This window comes from Cibotium barometz, chromosome 25 (genome assembly GCF_041138505.1).
Source record: "Cibotium barometz isolate CiBa-2024 chromosome 25, ASM4113850v1, whole genome shotgun sequence".
Taxonomy (NCBI): domain Eukaryota; kingdom Viridiplantae; phylum Streptophyta; class Polypodiopsida; order Cyatheales; family Cibotiaceae; genus Cibotium; species Cibotium barometz.
In genome coordinates, this window is record NC_141070.1 from 5690444 (window position 1) to 5716955 (window position 26512).

Consider the following 26512-nt stretch of genomic DNA (forward strand, 5'->3'; position numbering starts at 1 on the left):
AGATTGTCATACAGAGCTTTTGAGGCATCTAGACAGCTGGCTGAGGCAAGAGACAGAGGATCATGGTATGCACAAGTCACACATTGGTTCTCACAGCATGGCCTAGACATGGATCATCTACCACCATTCCAGTATGACAGGGATGCACCACATATCCGTCTCTCTCATAGTGAGAGGAACAGAGTATTGAGACAGGATCTATGGCAGCTCTATACACGAGAGACATGGATATCGCCTACACAGCCTCTTCCACCGAAGATGCTATACTACAGAGATCACTTCATGAGTATCACTGATGATGGATTTATAGAGAGACCTAGATACATGGAGGGCTTTTTACCACACGGCTCCCGAGTGGCTATTGGTCAGCTTAGAGTTTCATCACACCGATTGGAGATTGAGACTGGCAGAGCAGCACGGATCCCTCGAGAGGAGAGGGTATGCAGATTGTGCAGAGAGGAGGTGGAGAGTGAGGAGCATTATGTATGCAGATGTAGAGCATATACAGCCATCAGAGAGAGATATCCCATTTTATTCAGAGAGCCACATTCCCTCGCCAGATCTTTGAGGCAGCAGACCACCGCACACTGGGGAGATTCATTCTAGACATACAGCGCCACAGAGAGACATCATTACAAGCTCAGACAGCTCCAAAGGGGGGACGACAGACACAGATTACTACATTTTTTCAGAGATCCATCCCACTCCCAGCCCCTACACAGCAGGGAATTACTCTCCAGAGAGCAGAGACACTCAGAGCCCGCAGGAGACAAAGGACACCTGGCTTTCGGACACCACGCCTATACCAAAGAGAGATGACAGAGATCAGAGCTCAATTTCACAGAGGGTGCGGAGCAACTGGCTCGCTTCAGAGCACACCCAGGCATGTTCTTCAGGGAGCTGTGGACACCCCCTTCATTGATGTATACCATTTTATACCCCCAGTATGGTACAGGATGGAGCTAGCTAGGTTGCATATCATGATTGTATACTCCATGCATATAGCTTTGCATTCTCCTAGTAGTAGAGCTCCATCCCCTTCACCACTCATTGTACTTATTGCACACCCAGATTCCGCTTTTTAGTTCAGTACTTTTTCATTTTGTTGGGATGACAAAGGATACCCCATACAAGTACACCGATTTGTCTCATAGGCCGAGTTCGGTCTTTTGGAAGACGTTAATAAAATCTTTCTTTCTTTCTTTCTCTCTCCTGAAGACTTCCCATGAAGTATACCGGTGTTGGGGACTGTTTTGGAAGCTTCCATCGCGAAGAAATACTGAAGGCAAGGGTATTTAATCATTTATCATGATTTCTAGCCATTGTACTTGTTGTACCAACCCTTGTACTTGCTGTACTTGCTGTACTTGCTGTACCAACCATTGTACCAACTGTACTAGCCACTATACTAGCTGTATGAGCCCTTGTACTTGCTGTACCTACTGTGCCAGCCATTATATTTGATGTACCAGCCATTGTACCTATTGTACCAACCCTTGTACTTGCTGTCCCAGCCATTGTACTTGTACCGGCTGAATGGAGAGTTGTGCTTCCTGTACCAACTCTATTGCATGAAGACCCGTGGTTTTTGGGTAAGAATTAGTATATACCTAGATGAATCCAGAAACATGCCCAAATTCACCTTTTAGGAACGTGCATGTTATATACTCATGGTAGTCAACCCACAAAACTATATAACTATCAACTCCATTATGCATAGTATGGACTAGATACTACAACATCCCCACTAACGTCATCAGTGCCCAATAGTAGGTGTAGAACTCTGTATCAAGATATGCTCTCACACACGCACTCCACACACACACATAAGAGCATATATTCACACAAAGCCCTTCGTACTAAGTTTCTGTCAAACCTCCGGAAACGCAGGGCAGACTCTGCCATAATGAAGCCTAGCACTAAGGGAAGCAACAAATAGAAAGAATTAGTACAGCAAATAAGAATTAGTACCCACACGGAGGTATATGGTTTATATTGTTGGCTTGGCATTTCTACAGCCTGTGTTCCGGTTTTGTTGCCTCGTGTCAGGCTGTGTTATGGCATTTGTATATGGATAATCTGGCATCTCCCATGGGGAGAGTAAGGCCCTCAAAGCTTGTACATGATATTTTCTCCTTGGGTAATACAATACTCCAAGGGGGGGGGTCGGCCCATTCCGGCCGCTATGTGGTGTCATCCATTTTCAGCATTTGTGGATGTTTTGTCCAACTTTTATGTTTAATGCAAAGTGATGATGGATATGTGTTAAGGTTGTGGCCATGTTTAAATGTTTTAATATGCATTGATGGTATCAACAAGTGTGTCAAAAGCCCTAGTGCCCCCGGCACCGCGAGTTTCACAAGCGCCCCAAGGTGGTTCAGGACACCCCTCAACGGCTCGCCCAACTCCCCCTATACAAGCATCCTTTTCATCTCATCGGGAGGAGGTCCGCACCTTTGCGCCCTCCTAGCTCTGCTCCTAACCTCTCCTATGCTACGGCTCCTATCCCATCCGCCTTAATAACTGCACCACCCGCTGCCCTAGTATCTATTGCAACCTCTCCACCTTGGTCTCCCCATCCCTCTTCGCCAACACCCCGCCCTCGCCCTCGGTCCACAGTCTTGATAGGCCCACCTAGGTCTTCTGATCCAAACCGCAGATTTCCAAGAGCTGAGACGGCATCTACCGAATTCAATGCAGCTATTACCAACCTGGATCAGGGTTTTCTTAGGCTCACCCAAGCCTACAACGAAACCGTTCAAGCCCTCCGTGACCTTCGCGAAAATCTTCGCCTCGCTCTTTTCAACATCGACTCCCGTGACACTATCATCTCCGATCCCCGCTCGCAGATTGCTTCCATGACCACTAAACAGCACGACGCCGCTGCTAGCGAAGCTACCATCTCTAAGCTTCGCTCTCACATCACTACTTTGGAAGCGCAACTTCAAGTCGCCGAAGCCACTGTTACCCAGGAAAGAGCTGAAGCCGATCAACTTAGCCAATGGAAAGCCAGCTTGGGTGCTCTACTTCAGCCTCTACACCAACCTCCTTCAGCACCTTCTACCTCTACTGCACCTACACCATCCTCCGCCAGTAATCACTCCACTCCCACCACTACTACTCCCCCTTGACTTCTCATCATCCACCACTTTTTCCCATTGTATATACCAGCGTTTCAATTACTTCAGTTTCTTTTGTCTTTCATTATCAGCATGTTTTTTTCTCATTGCCCTCACCGTGGACAGTGAGTTCTCTCGTGGACGGTGAGTTCTCTAGTGGCGGTCGACCTGTAGCCAGCACCCTTATCGTGGGAACAGCACCAGGTGACATGGCAAAAGGAGAGGTGACTTGGAGTGATGTGGACTTGGTGGATAGCCGGCCATGGGACATGGGACAGGTGGTAGATGCCAACTTGGACTTGGCAGGTAGCCAGCCATTGATGGCGAGCTGGCAGATGCCGACTTGGACTTGGCAGGTCATCGGCCATTGATGGCGATAGTTAGTCGGCCATTGATGGCAAGCTGGCTTAGCCCATCTACCCATGGACTACTGGAGTCGGCTATGCACCTACCATAGGCTATTTTGGTTGACCTCTACCAAGGGCTACTACAAGCGTTCCTGGTGGGAGAATCTATATATCACATCCTCATCATCAGTTTTGTATCTCATCTAGGAGCACTCAGCCCTTAGTTTTCCTCTGTAGCTGCACTGTTTTCTCTTACAGTAGTCTTGGTGCACTCCCTACACATCCCTTGGTTTCCCTTCAGCTACTGGTCTAGATGCTCGTGTGCGGAGACAGTGGCCACTCTTGTACTCTTTGGGATATATAGTGGATTGTCTTGGCTTGGCTATTCTCATTTCTTCCTACTATTCATGGTTGTTGCAGTTCACTGTTGTTGTACTACTTGTGCACTTATATTCTCTCATGTTCACTGAGCACTTGCACATGAGCACCTTGCATTTCTCTTTTCATCACAGGCTTGTTCCCACTATGCAGACTCCCTGGCTCGACATACTGTCATCTGAGAGAGAGTCCATAGTGAGTAGACGACCTGAGCCACTCAGGCTGGCTACACCTGTGTTGGTCTTTTAGGTGTTTGCCAACCATCATTTGCTGACTTTTCTTTTCCCTTTTTTTTGCCTTTTTGCACAACTTGTGAATATGATACATTTGGATTTGCAGATGAGGCTGCTTTTTTGCCTTATCGGTTTCCCCACCTGCAGTGGTAGGAGGTGCCTCAACATTCACATTGACATTTGGTGTCGACTGTGGGACTATAGCATGTGGTGGAGGATGCAACACTATGGGAGATTGAGTGGCCATATGACCAAATTTACCACACGTGTAACATGCACAAACAAATACACCCCATTTCAACTCATAGTATGCTTCGCCCAGATGAACCTCATCTACTTCCACTGCAATGGACGAAGGCCTGGGTTGAATCATTTCCCAAAGTAGACAAAACTTGTTCCTATTACCCTAAGGACGAGGTGGGCATGTGACTGTTCCAAGACAAGCAGCAAGCCCGAGCAAATCCTCTCGCCTTAGTGGGCATCCACGGTAAGATATGCACCATTTGATTTCCAAAGTACAGTGGCGATTTTTCCAACATCTGCAAGTTATATTGATTTTCAGTGAGCAGCACTTCATAAAATCCTCTATCTACATAATACACTCCCTCCACATAATTGCCACCCAGTAAAGACTGAATCCATTGTGCAACATCACTTGCCATGGTTATTCTACCTGGGAAGAACTGTGATTGCATTTTGTGAGTATTTTATGATTGGCGAGACCACACAAGGCAGCTTGAGCTTTTGAGAGAAGGTACAAGCTTATCCCAGGTTCTCTTAATATGTTTGAACTCATCATGCAGCACATCATAAACGAACTGAGCATCTTCATTGTTATGGAGCACCCCTGAACAGTTGACTTCAAAATGTCTTTTCTTGATTTCTTGATTCCTTTTTCTTTCATAAACAGCTGCCATGATTGCAGAAGCACACACACAATTACCTGCACTCCCACGCGCGCGCGCGCACACACAGGAGGTCGGTGGAGTGTTGCTGCTCAGCGTCAGCCCTGCGCAGGCCAATTAGACTTGGTCGGAGCCCTCAGTCCATCTGAGATTCCACGTGGCAGCCCGTGCTTCTGGCAGACCGAATAAGGGCAAAGCACAAGTGCGCAAAGTGGAACAGGAGGAAGTCACCCAAGACAGCCCTGCACAGAAACGAAGGCGGTGCTGTACAGTGACGACGGCGGCAGATTGTTCTCTCTCGGTCGGCGATGGACAGTCGGTGGCAGATCGTTGGACAGTCGGCGATGGACAGTCGATGGACAGTCGGTGGCAGATCGTTCCCACACTCGCGCGCGCGCGCATGTAATACAAATTTTACAAACTTTGTGCTCCTGAGACAGCAGCATTCACAAGAGAGTAGCACACAAAGGATGAAACCTGGACCACTGATGAGGGAAACCACTCCACAATCTACAAAAGGTGCTGTAGGTAAAGCATGGGGAGTTGCTTCTCTTTAGATTTGCGCCAACATTGCTTTCTCATGTTCTCTTTTAGTTATCGCCTTGTCATCTAAGGAATTCAATGCTTACTTCATCCATTAATCTAAAACCCTTCCACACATTAGTACTCAGAACATTAATAAATGCTCTCAAAGATAGGTTTCCTACTCCATGTAAGTAAACTTCAAAGTATAAATTGATATAAAAATATGGACACGTGCACACATTTCTCTCTGTATGTATCTTTATACACAAAACCGTAAATACAAATATTTAGAAAAGCCACACTTCGCAAAGCTTCATTACTTTTTTTGAGTAACAATAGCTACATCATGTGTCTTAGTTTATGTTCTGAGCATGCTGACTGTAGCATGTCTAGGAGGAAATGCCGCTTGGGAATGACCTTAGGTCATGCAACAGATAAGAGTTAAAAGAACAAACTCGGTAAAAACGGCGTACCCAATGCATATGCAGAGTCTCCCCTCCCTGCATTGAGGAGACCACTATGCTCACTTTGTAGCAGTTATCTTCTTTTCTCACCATTACTCTTACCTGCAACAGATTCACAAATAAGAGCTTACCAGAAAATCACCAGACACATGATAGTTTCAGGTTATAAATTACTTATGTCTCACCTTTAGTCCAAATCAAAACATAGTTACATCCACAGCAGCTATGTGCTGACCTTTTTTTGGGGCCAAGGCCTGACCCTGAACATGTTGAAAACTAGGCTCATTAGGAGTAAGCCCTGAGATAACAGGAGGTCAATCCTCCATGAGAGCTTCACCCCTTTAAGTTGACACAATCTTCCACACAATCACCTAAGCACGTAGGGTTTGGTCCCTAGCAGCTAATTGTTTCCCCAAGGATATGCACGAATGTAGATGCCAAAATATCTGTGTCTTTCTTGTTCCCAGGAGAAAGGTTCTTGGCTTTGGCCATAGACAATGCCAAGCAGTTGCAGCTCCTTCAAAGATATGAAGCGATCACCACTAAGCAATAGCTTCGAGAATACGAAGCAAAGTCTCGAATACCAAGTGAAAAAAGCATTCCACTTCCCAAACCAGCTCCTCACACTCTTTCCGCTCTCCTGAGAAGGGATTCGGGTGGGGAGATTACTATCTGCAACTTGGGCATAACTCCTGCAACTATTTCTGCAAGTCAAGAACAGTAAAGTCCAAAGAATTCACAAGAGTTTAAGGAGATTCAGGGGGATGAGTAGTAGTAGATGATGGCAGTCCGAGAGCCAAAGGAGGTTGCATAAAGCCCATATGCTGCTGATATGGTTGAGCATATGAAGAGAAAACAGGAAAAAGATTAGGATCATTACCAAATACCACCACATGAACTGGCTGTCCCATGTAATATGTATTGAGGTGGTACCCGTGATGCCGAACGTATATGTACTTGAGTTCCCATTGGCATATCTCCTGAGTCCTCCCATTGAGATGGTACCCGTGATGCCGAACATATATGTACTTAGTTCCCATTGGCATATCTCCTGAGTCCTCCCAGTACTGCATACGCCATGGGCTTCGAGGAAACTTCACCCACAACCTCGGTGCAAAAGGCTGGATAGGCTGTCCATCACATGTGTCTACACCCATAGCTGCTCCAGCATGGTGTTCCGCTATGGAAAAGATTTGCCAAAGGCCTAGAGATTAGTAGCGCAGTTCTGAAATTCAAATCGCAGCAGAGAGAAAAAGTGTGCATGTGGGTTTATGAAGGCAAAAAAATGGCAACCCAGAACTTTGTGCAAAAATGTGCTTTTCCTGCAGATTCCATGCCCAAGATGCTCCTTCACACATGAAGTGCAGAGATGGGCGAGTTCCAAAGGAAGCTAATTTTTGCCCCAAAAAGAAAAGCATGTGCCCAGCTATAGCCCTCTTTTAGGCATTAAATAGCTTTTAATTTTGTTATGCCCTAATTAGCATCCACGTCTATGCTTTTCTGGAGGAGTCATGTTCTCCTGTAGTGCGCCTGAAAGCCCATACAGACTGCGCATGGCAGGCCTGCCCATCTATGAGTTCATGCACCCTTTGAGATTGCTTTTTGCAATGAAGACTTCTCAGAGGCATGCATCTGAAAGATACAACAAGTGTCTAGTAGCTTCCAAAGTTAATGGATGGAAGTGCTACACCCACTTGGGCTGAATTTAAAATTCAAATTTATGCTCAATTACTGCGACCAAATTTTGCTATGAATGTATGCAAAGAGTGGGACTGGCTATCCCAAGATGAGGGAGAATCTGTCTCCTCGTGTATTGCAAAATATTGAAAAGCACTCCTCAAAGTTCCCCGCTTATGCAATTTTCAGATGACGAGGAGAAGAGGAAATTCGAATCTGGACTCCATCCCATCCTTCAGCAGGAATTAGAGGTATATTCCAATCAAACCATACAGCAGTTGATGAACTCTACTTTGGTAGCAAAGAATCTACACATGAAATGGGTTGTTAGTAAGTCATTTTCAGGCCCATTTAAGGGCAAAGAGAGGGCTGGTTATGACCAGAAAAAGGGTGTACAGCCACCTAAACATGTATCCATTGATGGCAAGGATGAAAGAGGATGGTTCGGCTACAAAGCCGGGGGCTAACCACAACAACTATGGGCTGTCCGCATGTGTGTGTGATGGGAAGTGCTTTAAATGTGGTAGTAAAGAGCATATGTATGCCAAATGCCCCAAGAATTCCAAGAATGCTAATGCAAATGTGGACAAGCCAAATGTAAATGTGGTGCCCATATAGGTAATACAGGGCAACCGCCTAGTAGTTGCAGAGTGATATGTAAAGCTTCGGGGCAATTCAAGAATCAACCTTCCTTATTCTTGTTTGATAATGCCTCCACTGATAATTTCATTTTTGTACAAATGGCTACCGCCACTAGTCTTAATATAACAATTTTGAATGTATATGATTGCAAATGCTATCTTTAAGGGGTTGATGAAACACCCATAATTGGTAAAGTCCGTATTCATATACAAGGGTATCTGGACCATGAGAGCTTACTTTACGACCAAGATCTTGGATCGTGGAGCATCATACTCAAGCAATGATTACATGAGCAAAAGTTAATGTGGGTCGTTTGGACAAACATAGATAAACTATTTGCATACTTACAAGGATTGCTTCATGGGTGCAAAATACTAGATGAATTGTCGTCTGAGAAGTTGGTAATTATACCATTCTTTTGTCAATAAGTTTTTTGTGGTATGATATTAGACATGTTCGGTGACATGCAATTCATGTTTCATCATATAGTAATTACTTTGTTGCAACCATGAAACATTTGATGTTTGGGGCTGATTGAATGCTCAATTTGGCACTATTTTTGGCGTAAAACACGTTGTAAGGTTGTGTAGACACCATACTCTTAAGTAACATGCATGTTTGGAGGTTATGTAGACACCATACTCTAAGTAACATGCATGTTTGGATGAATGTACATTCTGGTACATACAAAAAATGAACAACTGTACAAAATGGTACACATGGAAGGCTACAAGGCCATGGTGCATCCATAAACTAGAAGAAGTGCTAGTGTACTCCTGGAGTGTAGGGAAGCGGGAAACCTGGGATGGTGGACAGCCATGTAAAGATCCCATGATAAGCATGCTATGTACTTCATCTCCAAGAAGGAGATTGGATATACAAGAATTGTCATGTAAATCATGTGAATTCTTCAAAAAGTTTTGGAGAATCTACCATGCAGTGGACTTGGTAGAGTAAGCTTTGGACAGCTTACCATGGTTGTGTCACGAGCTGGATATGTGACATGAGGTCAAAACATGGCAGACGACCATGTGGACTTCACGGCCAACAGCCATAAAGTAGTAAATGGCAGGTGGACATCAAAAACTTATGAAAAGAGTCAGGGACATTTTGTGGACCTTATGGCATGTGGTCATCATGAACCTATAGCTGGTAGCTTTAGTTATGGTCCATTATGGCTGGTTTCCATATGAGAGTGGTGGACATTGAGGCTTTTAGCCCAAGTCCACTGATTGCAGGCTAGGCCAAGAGATTGCTCTCAACCATAGACCATTGGCTATAGTTTAAACCAAGTTATGGCTTGATTGTGGTTCGTGCATGGAAACCAAATCAAGATTCGGACTCCTTGATCACAGAGTCACTAGTGGTGACTAGATCAAGAAATGGTGGGCCACAATCCAATCAAGAGTGGCTTGACTTGGATCTCTCTTGGTTGTGGGCAACTAATTAGAAGCGGAGGGGATGTTACTAACCCTCTGACTAATGACATGTGGATGTCTATAGGTATGTGTATGGATCTCATTGATGATGTCCATGAGGAGTCCAAGAACATGACAAGAAAACTTGGATATGTGTATGGATCTCTTGGGTGGTGCCCATGAGGTGTCCAATGACCTTATATGATGACTCATTGAGAGTGGTGACTCTTTTTGAGTGTCAGATAATCTATGGATGATGCCCGTATGGATTATGTGGTGCCTATACACGGATACTCGCTAGTACTCGCAGTGTACTGTGATGGCCAAGCGGTATCTAATTTTCCAAGTCAACAAGTGCATATGCATATATGATGGATATCTGAACACTATATTCTTGTGTGTGAAAGTATCTTCCTACGTGGACACCACCTGGTATTTATGCTTGTGAAATGTCAGTGGGGCTGGGGACGCCTAGGCACCATGTAGACGCGTATGCACATGACTTGTTCGGGACTTATGCACTGTCTTATGTGTTTCATGGGTGGTGAGTGTTCACACAACCCAATTTACAACTCACAATGTTTTTATTACCAAGGTTTGTGTTGATAGATACACACCACATTAAAACAAGGCCGGACAATTTATAAATTAGTCACACAAGCTCAACCAGAATTTTAAACAAGTGAACAATGTATGTATGCAACCGGTATGATCATGTAATGCGTAGCAAGATCTTTTCTTTAGTGAGTTTAAGCAACCTGCTTTATACATAGGAGATAGAACTATAGAGATAGAGTCGACACCAGATTGTTGGGAATCAAAGTCTTACCTGTGTGAACCCACTCATATAAGTGTGGTAATATGTTTGTGTGTGAAAGGCTACTACGCTTGAATATGTGTTTGTGTGTGTGAACTGCCTCTTAAAGGGGTATCAAATAATAACTAGATATTTGTGTGTGTTATGACATAAGCAATGGTGTCAGAAGAGAACCTTTGTAACCTATAAAGGTACATGTAATTCATTGAAAGAATACAAGCTAATGCCACATCATTTGACGAATGCCAGGCCACCCGCTCCCGTCTTAAGCACGGATTGGGCAAATCACGAAGTGCCAAGCGCGACGGATTTCTCAACGGCTCACCCAACGCAAGAAACGGGAGTTCTATGCTCGGAAAGAGGATGAGTAATACCGACTTTTCTTAGGACCGAACTGCAAAGCGGCATGGAGAAAACTCCGAGAACATCGCCCTCCCACACCTATCACCTACCCGGACACATGGCACTCCTATGCACACTCCCTCTATCATATCCCCCATCAGCCACACCTAACCCACCACCAGATCCCCGTCCCACCACCTCCACCTTCTTTACAAAGGGCATGGTCCTCAAGGCCATTCGTAGACTACGCAAGGCGAGCCCAGGATCATGAGGGACTCACTGCCGAGTACATCTACTAGCCTACATGTTCAATAGAGCCCTTTGTGAAGGATTTCCACCCTCTTGGTCCACCAACACCATCACCCCCATCCTCAAAGCCGGAGATCAACTTGATCCTAATAACTACAGGACGATCATGATTGGCCACACATTGGCCAAACTCAATGGATCAGTGCTAGAGGCGGAGCTCAGTTCATTTGCAGAGAGCTAGGGATGCAGAGCCTCAGGACAGGCTGGCTTTCGGAGGAGCTACTCTACCCTTGACCACATCTTCACCCTCCGTGCCATCATCGAGGAGGGTAGAGCACGACATCAGAGGATTTACTGCTGCTTTGTGGATTTCTGCAAAGCTTTTGATACTGTACCCCGAGCCCGCCTCCTACATCGTCTACAGGATATCGGAGTCCCATCTGACCTGTTTTGGAGCATCATCGCCCTCTATGAGTCCGTCACCGGACGAGTGAGAGCCCCAGGAGGTACATCACAGGAGATTTCCAGCCCTATTGGGGCGAAACAGGGCTGCCCTCTATCACCCACTCTTTTTGGCCTCTACATTGATGAGATTTCGAGCTTCATTGATGGATTAGGCGGGGCTGGTCCCACACTAGCAGGCATATTGATCCCCATACTACTTTATGCAGATGACATCGTCCTCCTCTCAGACTCAGCCGAAGGGCTTCAGAGACAGTTGGATGCCTTACATGACTTTTGCACTCAGCGGGACCTCTCTGTTAACCTTGGTAAAACCAAGGTAATGGTCTTCAATACCTCTCGCCCCTTCACATCCAGATTGAGCTTCACATATAGAGGGGATCCTGTGGAGATTGTCTCATCCTATGTCTACCTTGGTGTCACTTTCAGTGGCCCACGCTTTACCATGGTTCCTGCAGCACATGCCAAAGTGACGTGGGGATATGCAGCCTTGAGCTTACTTGAGTGGCAGTGCTTCTAGGCACATTTCTAGGAGCCCAGGACGAAGGGCTGGCTTTTTGACACCCTCGTCACACCAACCTTGATGTATGGAGTAGCCTTCTGGGGCCAGATTCATCCGATGAGGATTGGCAGCGAGTTGAGAGGCCCCAGGTCATGATGTTCTCCCGTATGACCCGCAGCAAACCATCAGTCCCACATCAGATTATCCAGGCAGTGTTTGCTGCAGCCCGTAGTGGATGCACTCTTCCAGACAATCACATACCTCCATCGCATCAGTCACATGGATCCCCACAGGTACCTGAGGCTTGCCTTGGAGTCCTCCAGACAGCTAGCACTTGAGGGGCACTCTAGAGTATGGTATGCACTAGTTTCCACTTGGTTCTCAGTATATGGGCTCTGCATGGACCGCCTACCCCCCCTTCAGTACAGTCTGGACTCCCCTTTTCTTCGGATGTCTCACGAGGATACCAACCGAGTTAGATCTTCTCAACCTCTACACACATTGCACATGGATCACACCTCCGGAGCTCCACACGAAGATGCACTTCTACAGAGATCACTTCCTCACACTCACTGAGGATGGATTCATCCAGCAGCCAGGCTACTTGAGTGTTCATATGTCCCATGCCATGCGGATTGCGATTGGCCAGATACGGGTTTCATCCCACCGCCTTAGAGTGGAGACAGGTAGAGCTGAGCGCATCTTTAGAGCCGGGAAGCTCATACGGAGACCTAGAGAGGAGAGGATCTGCCGACTATGCCACACAGAGGTTGAGACGGAGGAGCATTACATATGCCGCTGCCCAGTATACTATGAAATCCGCGGGAGGTTTCACTGTCTATTTCGTGAGGGGTTTGGTCCACTCACCAGGATCATTGACTTCCAGGACCACTGTTGCCTGGGCCTCTTCCTGCTTGAGCTCCGCAGACACAGGGACACCTTCTTGAGAGAGCCTCAGCCCCAGCCACCCCGCTCCCTCCCTCGCCAGCCAACCATCACCAGTTTCTTCTGGACCCAGGAGGTGGAGGACACAGACAAAGTGGATCTTGTGGACCCTCCACGAGCTGCTCTCCGAGAGGAGTTACCTCGAACCGAGCCTCTGCACTCCAACGTGCCCGACGCCCTCGACCCCCCCGTCGGCCACGATCACCTCATCAGCTCCAAATCCAGGACATGCTCCACCGCCATCGAGCTACCTTTCCACGTGACATAGCTGAGGGAGACCTCTCGGCCATACTCGTTAGCCCCATGCTTGATATTTTGGAGAGTGGTATACCATCTACTCAGAGCTGATGTTGCTCTCATGTTTCTATGTTCTTAGTGTTCCATGATGAGTTTCCATGGACAGCTTTGTATCACCCCAGTGAGATAGCTATGTTTATGTTTTCTTTCTGTTTTATTTTCCATTCCATGATGAGATATGCCATGGACATTATTGTATCACTTTGGTCTCATAGGCCCATTGGCCATTGGCTGTGGGAAGTACTACAAAAAGTCATGGCCAAGACCGGAGTTAAAGAGGAGCTCGTGAAGATGGAGGACAAGCTCAGCACAATTATCAAAGAAAACAAGAAGATGGTCGACTCTTCCATTACCGCAATCATAAACCGCCTCTCCAAACTCGAGAAGGGATTTGACAAAATCCAAGAGCTCGAAGAGAGAACATCAAAGCAAGAGGCTGAGATTTCAGCCTTAAAGGAGGAACTAGTGGAGGCCTAATTGCATGCTAAAAGTCAAGCGGCTGAAATCTCAGCCCTCAAAAAGGAGTTGGAAAGCAACTTCACAAGGCAAGCTTGAGGATGGAAAATTTCAGCCCTCCTTTATTGAAGAGCTGAATACCATCAAGGAACAAATGAGGATCATTCGAGAGGAGGAGGAGCAACATAAAGAGAAGACATCTTCATGGGTGGAGGTGATCACAGAGACACAAAAGAAGATGGACGAGGCGGAGAACTGGATCGAGGTCGCCAAGAAAGGGAAAGGTAAAGAATCGCCACCCATCCCCACTCCCACCATCATCAACATGACCCTTGAAGAGGAGCAAAGGAGGAAAACCCCGGCCTTACATGTACGAGTGTCCGGTCTAAAAGACCGTGATGATGCGGAAGGGGAAACCAAGGAGCTCTTCTCTATGATGGGCATTGAAGCCACGCACACAAAGGCATGGAGAGTGGGAAAGAAGAGAGAAGGTAGTGGCGAATCTTCTAAGGAGAGAGCACTTATCATTCGTTTCCCCTCCATGAAAGCGAAGAAGGACTTCTTGAAGACGGGAATATTTCTTGGAGATGACCTCACACTCTCGCAACTTGCCCACATGAAAGAAGTTATGCCCGAGATAAGGGCAGCCCGAGAGAAAGGGAAAGTTTCAAAGTGGCCTTCTATAGAGATGGTAGAGTGGTGATTATGGAGAGGCGCTCTTCATGATGGCGCGAGACCTATGGGACTACACTCAAAGTTGCTACTTGGAATTGTAATGGATCTCTACGCCTTGATGTAGGGGCTTTTGAGGATAGTTTCACTGGGAGGGACATCATCTTCTACTGTGAGACGCATCAGGCTCCTGGACAGTCCATGCCACATGTTAGTGGATACCGATGGGAGACAGCTTGTAGACAGGAGACTCGTTCAGAGCATAGAGGACGGGGCTCAGGAGGAGTGGCAGTATTGTTTAGAGAGGAGCTGCAGCCACTGATACATATAGTCCGCAGAGATGAGCAGGCTAGGTACATGTGGGTTAGACTTAGGGCAGAGACGGGCAGATATCTCTACATTGCTATATGCTATTTTGCTCCTAGTACATCAGTGTATGCATCACCTAGCGGGCAGTCTCCCTTTTCTATTTTGGATGATGACATTTGGGAGTTCTCCAGGGATGGTGACATCATTCTCCTGGGGGACTTCAATGCCAGGACCGCCCATAACCAGACAGTATTTTACGATACCTCAGAGATGTTAAGGGAGCTTGATGTTAGGGATATGGGCCTATCTAGACTCTCACAGGATCAGGAACATACTGTGTATGGGCGGTATTTGATAGACATGGGGACTGCACATGGATTCGCCATCCTGAATGGCCTACAGAGATTCCCGACAGCGGGCAGTTTCACTAGCTTTCCACATCGGCATGGTGCTAGTACAGTGGACTATGTTATGGCTCAGCCAAGTCTCATTCCCTCTTTTCAGGATTTTATGGTAGGCACTAGGCCGGTTGGAGTAGCAGTGAATCATGCTATCTTGTCCTTCACTCTCACATTTCAGTTCAGCACAGCTCCATTGGGACAGGTCTCCACACACACTCGTTATACCTTTACGAGGGAGACTGACACCCTTTACACCAATGAGATATACAGACGCTTATGTGCCAAGGAGCCGGGACGGCCATTAGATGAGCTCACTCAGATATTGATAGAGACGCTTCATGCTGCAGCATCAGAGGCATATCCCCATAGTCAGCCTACACGGAGACGATCTGGGAACATGCCCCAGAACAGCTGGTAAGATAAGGAGTGCAAAGAGATGAGGATCAGATTACAGAGAGAGGTGCTCATGGGTGTTACCACTCACAGACAGTCACGGATTACCTTCCGGCGCCTAGTGCGACGGAAGAAGAGGGCTTATCTTGCTCAGTTAGAGAGGGATTTGTATCAGTTATTTATGAGGCAGGACTCAGGCGAGGCATGGAGACTATTCCATGAGCATTCACCATCACCAACCATTACCTCCACAGAGATTTGGGGTGAGTATGCAGCATCCCTGTACACAGCACCAGGACAACCGCCCTTGCCAGACCCATCGGAGCCAAGCCCAGAGACATTTGCTTTCTTTACTGCTGAGATGGTAAGGAAAGCTATTGACAGGATGAGGACTGGGAGAGCATATGATCATGATGGTTTGGTGGCAGAGCACTTTATTCATGCCAGAGATATGCTTGCAGAGCTTATTGCTATGATGTTTAACCGAGCCATGTGTGAGGGTTTTCCTGAGACTTGGAATATGTCCACGAGTGTGCCTATCTTCAAGTCAGGGGATCCCATGCTTCCTGGGAATTATCGTACCATCATGATTGGTCACGCATTGGCTAGATTATGTACATCTATCTTTTAGCAGGAGTTGAGTAGATGGGCAGAGAAAGAGGGCATACGTGCATCAAGGCAAGCAGGGTTCAGGAGAGGTTTCTCCACTCTTGACCATATCTTGACACTCACAGCTATTATTGAGGAGGGCAGATTATATGGCAGGAGGATTTATTGTTGCTTTGTGGATTTCCGCAAAGCTTTTCACACAGTACCGAGAGCAAGACTGATGCGCAGACTACAGAAGATGGGAGTGCCCACAGAGCTAATTTGGGGAATCATGGCTTTATACAGGACAATTGTGGGGCAGGTACGTACTACTTAGGGTATATCTGAGATGGTTCACTCCACTATTGGGGTGAAACAAGGCTGCCCCCTTTCTCCCACCTTATTTGGGATGTATGTGGATGAGGTTTCGGACTATGTAGAGCGGAGGGTATGCAGCGTCATTTGGATGCATTGCACACGTTTGCACAGGACAGTGGATTGTCTGTTAACCTTGGTAAAACCAAGGTGAGTGTGTTTAACACCACAGCACAGTGGGTTAGGAGGTCAACACCCACCTTTACATATGGTCAGGAGACAGTGGAGTATACAGATGCATATACTTACCTTGGTGTGGTTTTTAGTGGCCCACTATTTTCCTTGAGGAGAGTAGCAGAGACCAGATTGACCAGAGCTTATGCAGCATTGGGGAGACTAGAGAGGATGTGTTCACAGGTTCAGTTTCAAGAACCTCGAACAAAGCTCTGGCTCTTTGACACTTTGGTCACTTCAGCCATGCTGTATTATGGAGTGGAGATATGGGGACCCTCAGTGGATCACCACAGCCGAGCTGGTAGCACTGATGGATGGAGATGGATGGAGAGGCCCTTGGTTTCTATGATTTCCCGGATGATTAGGGCCAAGGCCTCCGTACCACATGATATTATCCGTGCAGAGATGGCTGCCCCCCCATTGGTAGTAGATGCACTCACTCGATCAGTCTCCTTTATACATAGCACTTGGGCTCTCCCTAGAGACAGATATGCTCGCTTAGCCCTGGAGTCTTCACGACAGTTGGCATCACAGGGAGACGGATCATGTTGGTATGCACAGATGACAGCTTGGTTCCAACTGCATGGCTTTAGTATGGAAAGGCTACCTCCATTTCAGTACTCCCTCGATGCACCCTCCCTCTCTCTCACACAGGCAGAGATTACCAGACTTATCAAGCAGGACTTGACTCAGCAGGACACTAGGAGGACATGGATACAGCCGACACACGAGCTTGGTACGAAGATGGCTTTCTATAGAGATCATCTTCTCCAGCTCACGGAGGATGGGTTTGTGATTAGACCCAACTACATGGATACTCATCTTTCTCGGTGTGCTATTGGTCAGATGCACACATCCTCACACCAGCTAGGGGTTGAGACTGGCAGATTCAGAGGAGTACCAGCTAAGGCCAGGATTTGTCAGTTGTGCCAAATGGAGCTAGAGACAGAGTTACATTACATATGTCACTGTCCAGTATATTATGAGATACGAGGCCATTTTTACTGCCTGTTCTGAGAGGGTTTCGGACCACTTTCCAGAGTCATGAGATACCAGGATCAGAGATGCCTCGGATTATACTTGCTGGGGGTGCATAGACATAGAGAGGGTCTCTTGAGAGGGAGGGGATCAGAGAGGGAGAGACACCTACAGAGGTAGATTACAGACTTCTTTCAACCAGAGATTGAGCAATCAGGCCAACAGGCATTGCAGCTAGCCCCAGAGTATAGCCGCACCAAAGGTACACTAATTGATCGGGCTATAGAGCTGGGGCGGTCGAGGCGCCCCAAGATGAGAGGCCCATCTCGACACCGGCGGAGACTACAACAGACGATCAGGACCATACTAGCACGGCATGGGAGACGTCCAATCAGAGTACTCCCCATGGAGGACATTGAGGATATCCGCCATCGACCGATGAGAGACATCTTTGGATAGTGATGTATATGATGCTTACCTTTGTTGTTGGAGTTTTCCTTCCCAGATGTTATCCATTAGGAGCTCCTAGTACCTTACTTTTCCTCATAGTTGTTGTTTCAGTTTCAGTTAGTTGTTTAGTTGTTTTAGCTTTTCTTACACAGACATTGTATCAGATCCACCAATTGTTGTAACCTTTTTGGTCTCATAGGTCATGCTTGGGTTTTTATCTCCTGAAGATCCGCAGGCTCAGAGAGTCCATTATTAGGAGCAGACGCCCGACTGGCAGGGACTCCACATAGAGACAGATTACTGACTTCTTTAGAGGGACTACCCGGGAGGACACACAGCCGACAGCCCAGTAGCAGGCACCCCGTGGGACTCTAGTTGAGAGAGCTATCCAGTTGGGCAGATCCAAACGCCCGAGGGTTCGCGGATCCTTACATCAGAGACGGTGCCTACACCGGAGGATTCAGAGCATCATTGCGAGGCATCGGGCTCGTCCGACCAAGCATCTCACTATGGCAGATATCCAGGCCATCCGGCAGAGACACATGCTAGAGCTCCTAGGATGATTACCACTCCAGCCATATACTGTTGTACTCACTGTCACTTTTGTACTCCCCCATATTCATGTATTCGTGTATCCATGTACTCATGTACCCCATTTTGACTAGTAGCATTAGCTTCCCACTCTCCCTAGTTGCTGCTTCTGGATGCTCCCTACTGATGTATTGTAGGACTAGATACTTACCTTTAGTTCTTTTTTCTTTTCCAGACAGTATATCAGATGTCACATGGTTGTAACTTTGGTCTCATAGGTCACTTTGGCCTTTTGAAGACGTTAATATAACATTTCATTTCATTTCATTTCTCTCTCTCTCTCTCTCTCGTTTATCTCTATTAATCAAATGCCATGATGATGTTCAAGTTCCAGCCCCCATAGCCTGGCTACCTGCAAGCCTAGCATGTGGACTGTACCATCAAATGGCAACGAGACTCCTCCTACTCCTTCAGCATATAGAGATGCATCTTACCTTAGCACTCCATCCACATCCCCACCCCCCCTTATATTGTTTGTATATGGGCTCCACCAATCCATGATGATTCACAGTTGTATCCAGACACATGCACACTTTTTCTTTTCTTTCTTTTCTTCCGATGACCGGAAGAACACAGTTGTATTATTTTTTGTCTCATAGGCCGACTTTGGCCTCTCGTAGACGTTAATATATCTTTCTTTCTTTCTTTCTTTCTTTCTTTCTCTCTCTCTCTCTCTCTCGTTTATCTCTATTAATCAAATGCCATGATGATGTTCAAGTTCCAGCCCCCATAGCCTGGCTACCTGCAAGCCTAGCATGTGGACTGTACCATCAAATGGCAACGAGACTCCTCCTACTCCTTGTGCCCCCCTTCATTGACACTCCGCACATGCTTTGCCACCTTTTGTTGCACCTACAGAAGCCCCCTTATGCTGATCATCAAATAGTGCTGCTGTAGCTCGTCATCCTCTCTGCCTGCTGCTGATATTGTGCGCAGCCCACCTGCCCCAACTTGTGACTGGCCGATGACCCCTCAGTTTGTGACTATCCAGTTTTTTGGTTTTTCAGCTGCCCGACTAAGCCTTTAATTAAGGCTTTGTGTAAACCCTTTACATAAGGCTTATGAGCCTTAGTAATAAGGTTTATTGAAGCCTCAGTGCCAAAGAGCAACATAAAAGTCCCGTACCCGCCCACATCAATAGTACACATCTCAAGAAAGGGGGTAGTCTCCTTCAACGATATGCATCAAAACAACACAAGTATCAAATCCAAATCAGAGAGGTAAATTTGTGGTTTTTTACGATTTTCTTAAACTCTTGCTAAATCGAAGCATTAATCTCAAATCCCCCAAATGTTTTCAAAATTGAGGGCATATATCAAGCATTGGCGAGTTGCTGCAACCTCCTATAGCATCAGATTCAAAAAGCCCGAATTTCTGGGAAACCCTAGTTTCTAGGAAACCCTAATTTTTCCGTAGCAAAAGATGAAAAATATGTTCTATGTAATGATTCAATCTCTAAGCCACCAAATGAGTAGGCCAAGTTGGTATCAAGGGGTGGTGATGATAAATGTGGTGCCACAGCACAAATGTGTGTTGTCTTGTGTATGTCAAATGTCTGTGTTTGTCCAAGGACTTTTTAAAGTCCAAGTTATGTGTTGTGTTCTATTCAGTTGTGTGTTGTTTCCTATTGCAAGTCTGTGACTTGATCCTATGAGGCTAGATTTATCCTTGACATAGTATGAGGCAATCCCTTGAGGGGGGGATTGTTGGGAATCAAGGTCTTACCTGTGTGAACCCACTCATATGTGTGGTAATATGTCTGCATATGAAAGGCTATTAAGCCTGAGTATGTGTGTGCGTGTGTGAACATCCTCTAGCAAAGGAGTAAACACCCACTTATGTGTTTGTGTGTATGAGGAAACCTCTAAAAGGGGTATCAAATAATATCAAGATATATTTGTGTTATGACATAAGCATGATGTCAAAAGAGAACCTTTGTAACCTAAAAAGGACATACCTTTTCTCATTGACACATGTTCATAGTATTAGTAGCTAGTTTTCTCTTTTAGTTTTCAGTTTTTCCATGGATGCTGCAGCATTTTCATGGAGTTATTGTAATACTCTTTGGTCTGATAGATCACGTGGATCTTTTAAAGACGTTAGTATTTATTTCTTTCTTTCTCTCTCTGTGAATGCTTGTGCGCAAATTTGTCAAGGCCCAACATGCATGTTTTTGTGTGAGACAACTTCAATTCATTCTTCAAAATATGTATCATTTGTGAAAGTACGATTCAGCATTTTGATGGTATGCATAAATACAGATGTTTAGCATTTTTTTTTCTAGATGTGATTTGAAGAAACTGAAGACCAGTGTGTATAAAATAGCCTAATTGTTTTTCTCACTTAAACAAGACCTAGCTATGGTTATGAATCAACCTTCAATACCTTACCTCACCTCCACCAACTTGATAAAACTTGTACTTCCTAGTCCCTCCATAAGTTGTTTTGAGTGAATCTTTTCTATGTACTCTGCTCGGGTTTGAAAGTTCCTGAGACGCACAATTAAGCTTGTAAGAAAGCAAAATAAGATACAAGCCCTGCTGAATTTGAATGCACCTACATCCAAATTCTTTTGTTTTATTTTTGGTGAGTGGAAACTTAAATTATAGGTGTCGGGGTCCAAACTCACACCCCCTTCTAGGCAAAGTGGTCGATGGCAGGTAAGGGGCTACGGGACCAAAGTTCTTTTGTTTTATAAGGAACATGAAAGAGAGATCTAAATTGAGATATTGAAAGCTTGCAGCAATTTAAAATAGGACTTTGACATGATTCTTGTACAAAAAGTGAGATATTGAAAGCCAATTTAAAATAGGACTTTGACATGATTCTTGTACAAAAAGTGTCAAAAGTACTAACTGTGATTCAAGAAAGTTCAAAAGGCTTTGATCAAAGAAACAAATTGTTTCTAGCCCTTGTTTTTTTTTTTTAATACTTCTTGGAGGTTACACCTAAAAAATGCCCTTCTTGTAATGCCCCAAGGCCCATAACTTGGCTAGCACTACTGGTGAGGTTAGGTTTATGCCTATGGTGGACCTCACACTAAGGCACTTAACCAAACTGTTTTGCAAACCACTGAGGAGCTCCTCAACTCTGCTGCTTGATCCATTGGCCACATCACAACATCACTAGTCCTACTCCAAGTGTGGTTCAATGTCCACTCTTCAAACAATAACTTGTCCCTAAGAAGATTCCAAAACAGTCATCAGAATATAGTGGTTTCAGCCTAAAATCATTTTAGAGGAGAAAAGGGAGCAAAGTAATCAAACCTAGATTAGCAAGCGACAACATCCTTGTATATAATATAAGTCTCACTCCAAACAAGTTGGACACTTGAGAAATGTCTTGACAATTCTAGTGAAGTGCTCTATGCGAAATTGAGCAAGTGTGAGTTCTTCAAAATATATATATATATCTTTGCCATATCCACACGTTTGAAGGTATCCAGGTCTCCTAACGAAATGAGAATGGACATGCCCTGAACATTTTGCACAAAACAAAAAACTAAAACAAAAACAAATCTCATGCCATGTCAAGGTGCCCATAGACACATTCACATGCAAGAGCAAGATCAAATTCGTGAATCTGCAGAAAAGAGTTGGTGGAAGGAGAAAAACAATGGCAATGGAAATGGTTTCACTCAACGGTGGCCATCGCGATCCTCTTTCACAGTAAGGTAAAACATAAATTTCCAAGGGCCAAGCTTAATGTGATGTGGCAATGTGGCCTTTCCCAACCTGCCAGCCAAAGCTTTCAAACGTAGTTGTCAATGGTTGGCTAGTAGGCTGAATGCAAAAATCTCAATGGGGTTAGCAATGGCTCCTTCCAAGAAAAGACATGTGGACGGTTGGGTTCTTACCAACACATGTTTGGACACGTATGCCAAAGCATCAAAACCACGATAACTATGCCAAGACTAAAACTATCACAAAAAAGAAGCCTTTATTTAAGCTTTGTACAATTCTTTCAGATCTATCCCAGAATCAACAGCCCATAGCTTTTGTGAGTCAATTATTAGGCTGTAGGTGGTGCCCTACTGCAGAATCAACCAAGATTGTTGAGAGGTATGCCAATGATTAGGTTGTACTTGGCAAACTGGTACACAATCAATGTCAGATAGTTTCACAAAACGATTGTCTCTTGCTACTAATTTGTCGTTTTAGACAGCAACTGAACCTCAAACTTTACGAAATCAACCACACAAAACATTGGCATTGGGCTCCAACAGCCAGCATAACCCACACGCCCCACCCCCCGCCCCCTCCTCTTTTCTTGCAAAGTATTTGCTTTTTATTGATATCAGAATGTAGTACAATGCTGCCTGAAATCTAAAATCCATTACCTCACTATGCAATCTCTGCAATTCAGCTCACACTTTTGCATCTCAGCCATCCATGCCTACTCGGTACCGGTGCCCAAACGGACTTGTCTAGCAATATCAGCACCCCGTGTGGCTCTTTCCTGGACGTCCCCCAATGTAGCCTCTCTGTGAGAGCGGCCAACCAAAGAGGGAACTCCCCCCCTCCTTTTTTGTTGGTTTCCAAACCTTATATGAAGGATCTTTTGTACCTTGTTGACTCTATTGAGGATTGTAGTCTGCTTTAGAAAGACGTTTTCTTTTGACTAATAGAAGGATCCTTTCTTGGAAGGAAAAACCTTTTCGTTGCAATTTTGGGTTGTTTCTCGATTGGTCCATTACTGTAACATGCTAACTATGCAAAAGCTGATTAGAGTAAGGCTAAGCAAAGGTTAATGCTAATCACATTGAATGCTGCAAATACACAGAAGACATGACAAAGACGTAATCTATTGTATTTTGCTCAAAACATGAATATATACATCCACAGATCTACATCATATCTGGACCGTGAATGGTGTGCATAAACGGATATTATGTATGATTACTGATGCATGATTAAAAATGGAGATGTCCATGCAAACGCTGATGGAAGATGCCCTTTTAATCCTTATGCTACTCCTGAATGCCGTGCATCCACCTGGGGTGTTGTGGCTGAAACTGTCTCCATGCATGCTTCTAAATGACCCTCAATCTGCCCTTTTATAAGACACTGTAGGGATGGTCGGCTGGTAGAGTTGGCTAGAGTTGGCCAATTGGTCGACCCACAACCCAATAAAATGCATAAATCTGGACCCTGAATGGTGTGCATAAACGGATATTATGTATGATTACTGATGCATGATTAAAAATGGAGATGTCCATGCAAACGCTGATGGAAGATGCCACCTTATGCTACTCCTGAATGCCGTGCATCCACCTGGGGTGTTGTGGCTGAAACTGTCTCCATACATGCTTCTAAATGACCCTCAATCTGCCCTTTTATAAGACACTGTAGGGATGGTCGGCTGGTAGAGTTGGCTAGAGTTGGCCAATTGGTCGACCCACAACCCAATAAAATGCATAAATCTATCCACACATGGCAAAATTTATGCATGTTTTTGTGCTTTCTTTTCACATTACTGTAGCATGCTAACTATGTGGAAGCTGACTAGATTAAAGCTAAGCAAAGGTTAACGCTGATCACATGAATGTTGCAAATACACAGAAGCCATGGCAAAGACCTAATCTATTGTCTTTTACTCAGAACATGAAATATACAATGCTGTCCACAGATCTACATCATATCTGGACCATGAATGATGTGCATAAACTGATCTTATGTATGATTACTGATGCATGATTGAAAATGGAGATGTCCTCTATGCAAACGTTGATGGAAGATGCACTTTTACTCCTTATGTATGATTAGTAATGCATGATTGAAAATGGAGATGTCCTCCATGCAAACGCTGATGGAAGATGCACTTTTACTCCTTATGCTAATCCTAGATGCCTTGCATCCGCCTGGGGTGTTGTCACTAGCCTAGAAATTTCCAAGTATCAAAGGGGTCTGGTGGACTCCAGGATGTCTAAATATTGGGAAAGTACAAGCTTTGAGAATTGGGGATTATCCTGGAATACAACGAATCACACTCCTAAAATCTAGGAGGGTTACTATTTTTGGCCTGACTCCAATGAAAATTCCAATCGCGTCATTACGTCTGGAATTGAGCAAATGGGGGGACATACCAAAGCACATTTGGCAGAAGGTCTTTCAGTTGGGATATTTTTAACGGTAAAGATTATGGGAGAACCCATCTCTTAGATTGGGACATGTGGCAAGAAAGTGGATCAAAAGTGAGACCAGTGGCCTCACACTTGTCCACTTCAACTATTGTGTGGCTCTCCACTTGTCATTATAGCCTTCTCTTGCCATTATATCTCATGGGAGCTCCTAATCTATAAATTGGAGCCCTCTGTCTTCGTTCGGAGTAGGCTCTCTTACTGCACGCTGTAACCGCTCCCCTACGGGAGGCCTACAAATCGGAAGATAAAATACACATTATTAGATCACTTAACCAATACAAACAATGGAACAATACTTGCAACATTAAAACTGGAAATGACAAAGAACACTTGACACCATCACTGGGGCCGGAAAGAGCCGCGCCCCAGCCCCCCCCCCCCCCCCCCCTCAATACAATTTGTATTTCTTGGAGTATTTATATGTACAAGTGTTCAAGGGCCCCAAGCCCAAGATTTCTCCATAACATGGAGTGAATACAACTGAAAACAATAAGATTTCTGTCGATGAAGAATCGGTTTGTCGGAGTAGACCAAATCACAAGTAGTCTCCCACCTTCACTGGGTGAACACCCACCCCTCACTGGTCTTCCGGGACCGTGCACCAATAGGCACGCCCGTACAAACACCTGGCAGGGTGAGGCACTACGGAGGGAGTGATACCTGCTGCTCCCAAGCAAGCTTTGCTCCCAGTTTCCCTGAGACCCCATTCACATTTACTGGCTCCTCTGAATGTGAGGGCGCGGTCAGGGTACTCACGAGAAAAGATCACCATTCCAGTGGCCTTCCATGGTGAAGAAAACCGGTGGTGATGGTTGCCTACACAAGACTTGGAAAAACAACATTTAAATTTAATCTTATCTGAATTTGAATTACAGAAACAAATACCTGATTGAAATTCAGATTAGGATCTAAGGAGATGAGACTGTCCCCTTTAATGTGGTCCTGGTTGGTGCAAACAGCAACAGTCAGCGAGTACTGATGGCGAGTACAGGAGCAGCAGCAGCCGGTACTGATGGCGGATACAAGAGCAGCAGCAACCGGCCTGTTTGATGGCGAGTACAGGAGCAGCAAACAGCCGGCAGCAGGGCTAGTGGCGGATACAAGAGCAGCAGCCGGTACTGATGGCGGATACAAGAGCAGCACCCGAGAGCAGGGCTGGTGGCGGGTACAGAGCAACAACCGGTATGTGGGACTGTGGCGGGTACAAAGCAGCAGCCAATGGCGGGTACAAAGCAACAACCGACAGGTGGGGCTAGTGGCGAGTACAGAGCAGCAGTTGGCAGGTGGGACTGGTGACAGGTACAGAGCAGCAGCCAATGGCAGGTGTGAGAGCCGGTACAGGGACAGCCACAGGCGGGTGAAACCATTCCCCCCTCCTCCAATCCTAGGCGCCTTCTTTCCATCAACCACCCCCACACACCATCCACGTGCTGCAGAGAGTTTTTCCCATGCAATCCTTAGTCTTAAATATTATTAGGCCTTAATCAATGGTTAATCCTTGGGCACCCACATTGAAAGGTGTCCACCCATAACTTTAAATATGTGTGAACACCCAACCTTATAAATATTACGGTTTACACTACTTTATAGATTTTACATTTGAAAAAGGTCAAAAAGGCAATACTTACCACCTGTTCACATACCACACCAACTCGTCAGCA

General features: G+C 45.5%; 1 protein-coding gene across 1 annotated transcript in view; it reads right to left on the reverse strand.

Moving 5' to 3' along the window:
* Nucleotides 1-5980: 5980 nt before the first annotated feature.
* LOC147624181 (uncharacterized) overlaps nucleotides 5981-26512 on the reverse strand; it is a 39331-nt gene continuing 18799 nt past the window's right edge. The window contains exons 2-3 of the mRNA XM_086819122.1: nucleotides 21095-21198; nucleotides 5981-6073 (exon numbers count right to left, since the gene is read on the reverse strand). Coding sequence (XP_086675248.1) covers nucleotides 6070-6073; nucleotides 21095-21198 — 108 coding nt within the window. The 3' untranslated portion in view covers nucleotides 5981-6069. The remainder of the gene's footprint in view (nucleotides 6074-21094; nucleotides 21199-26512) is intronic.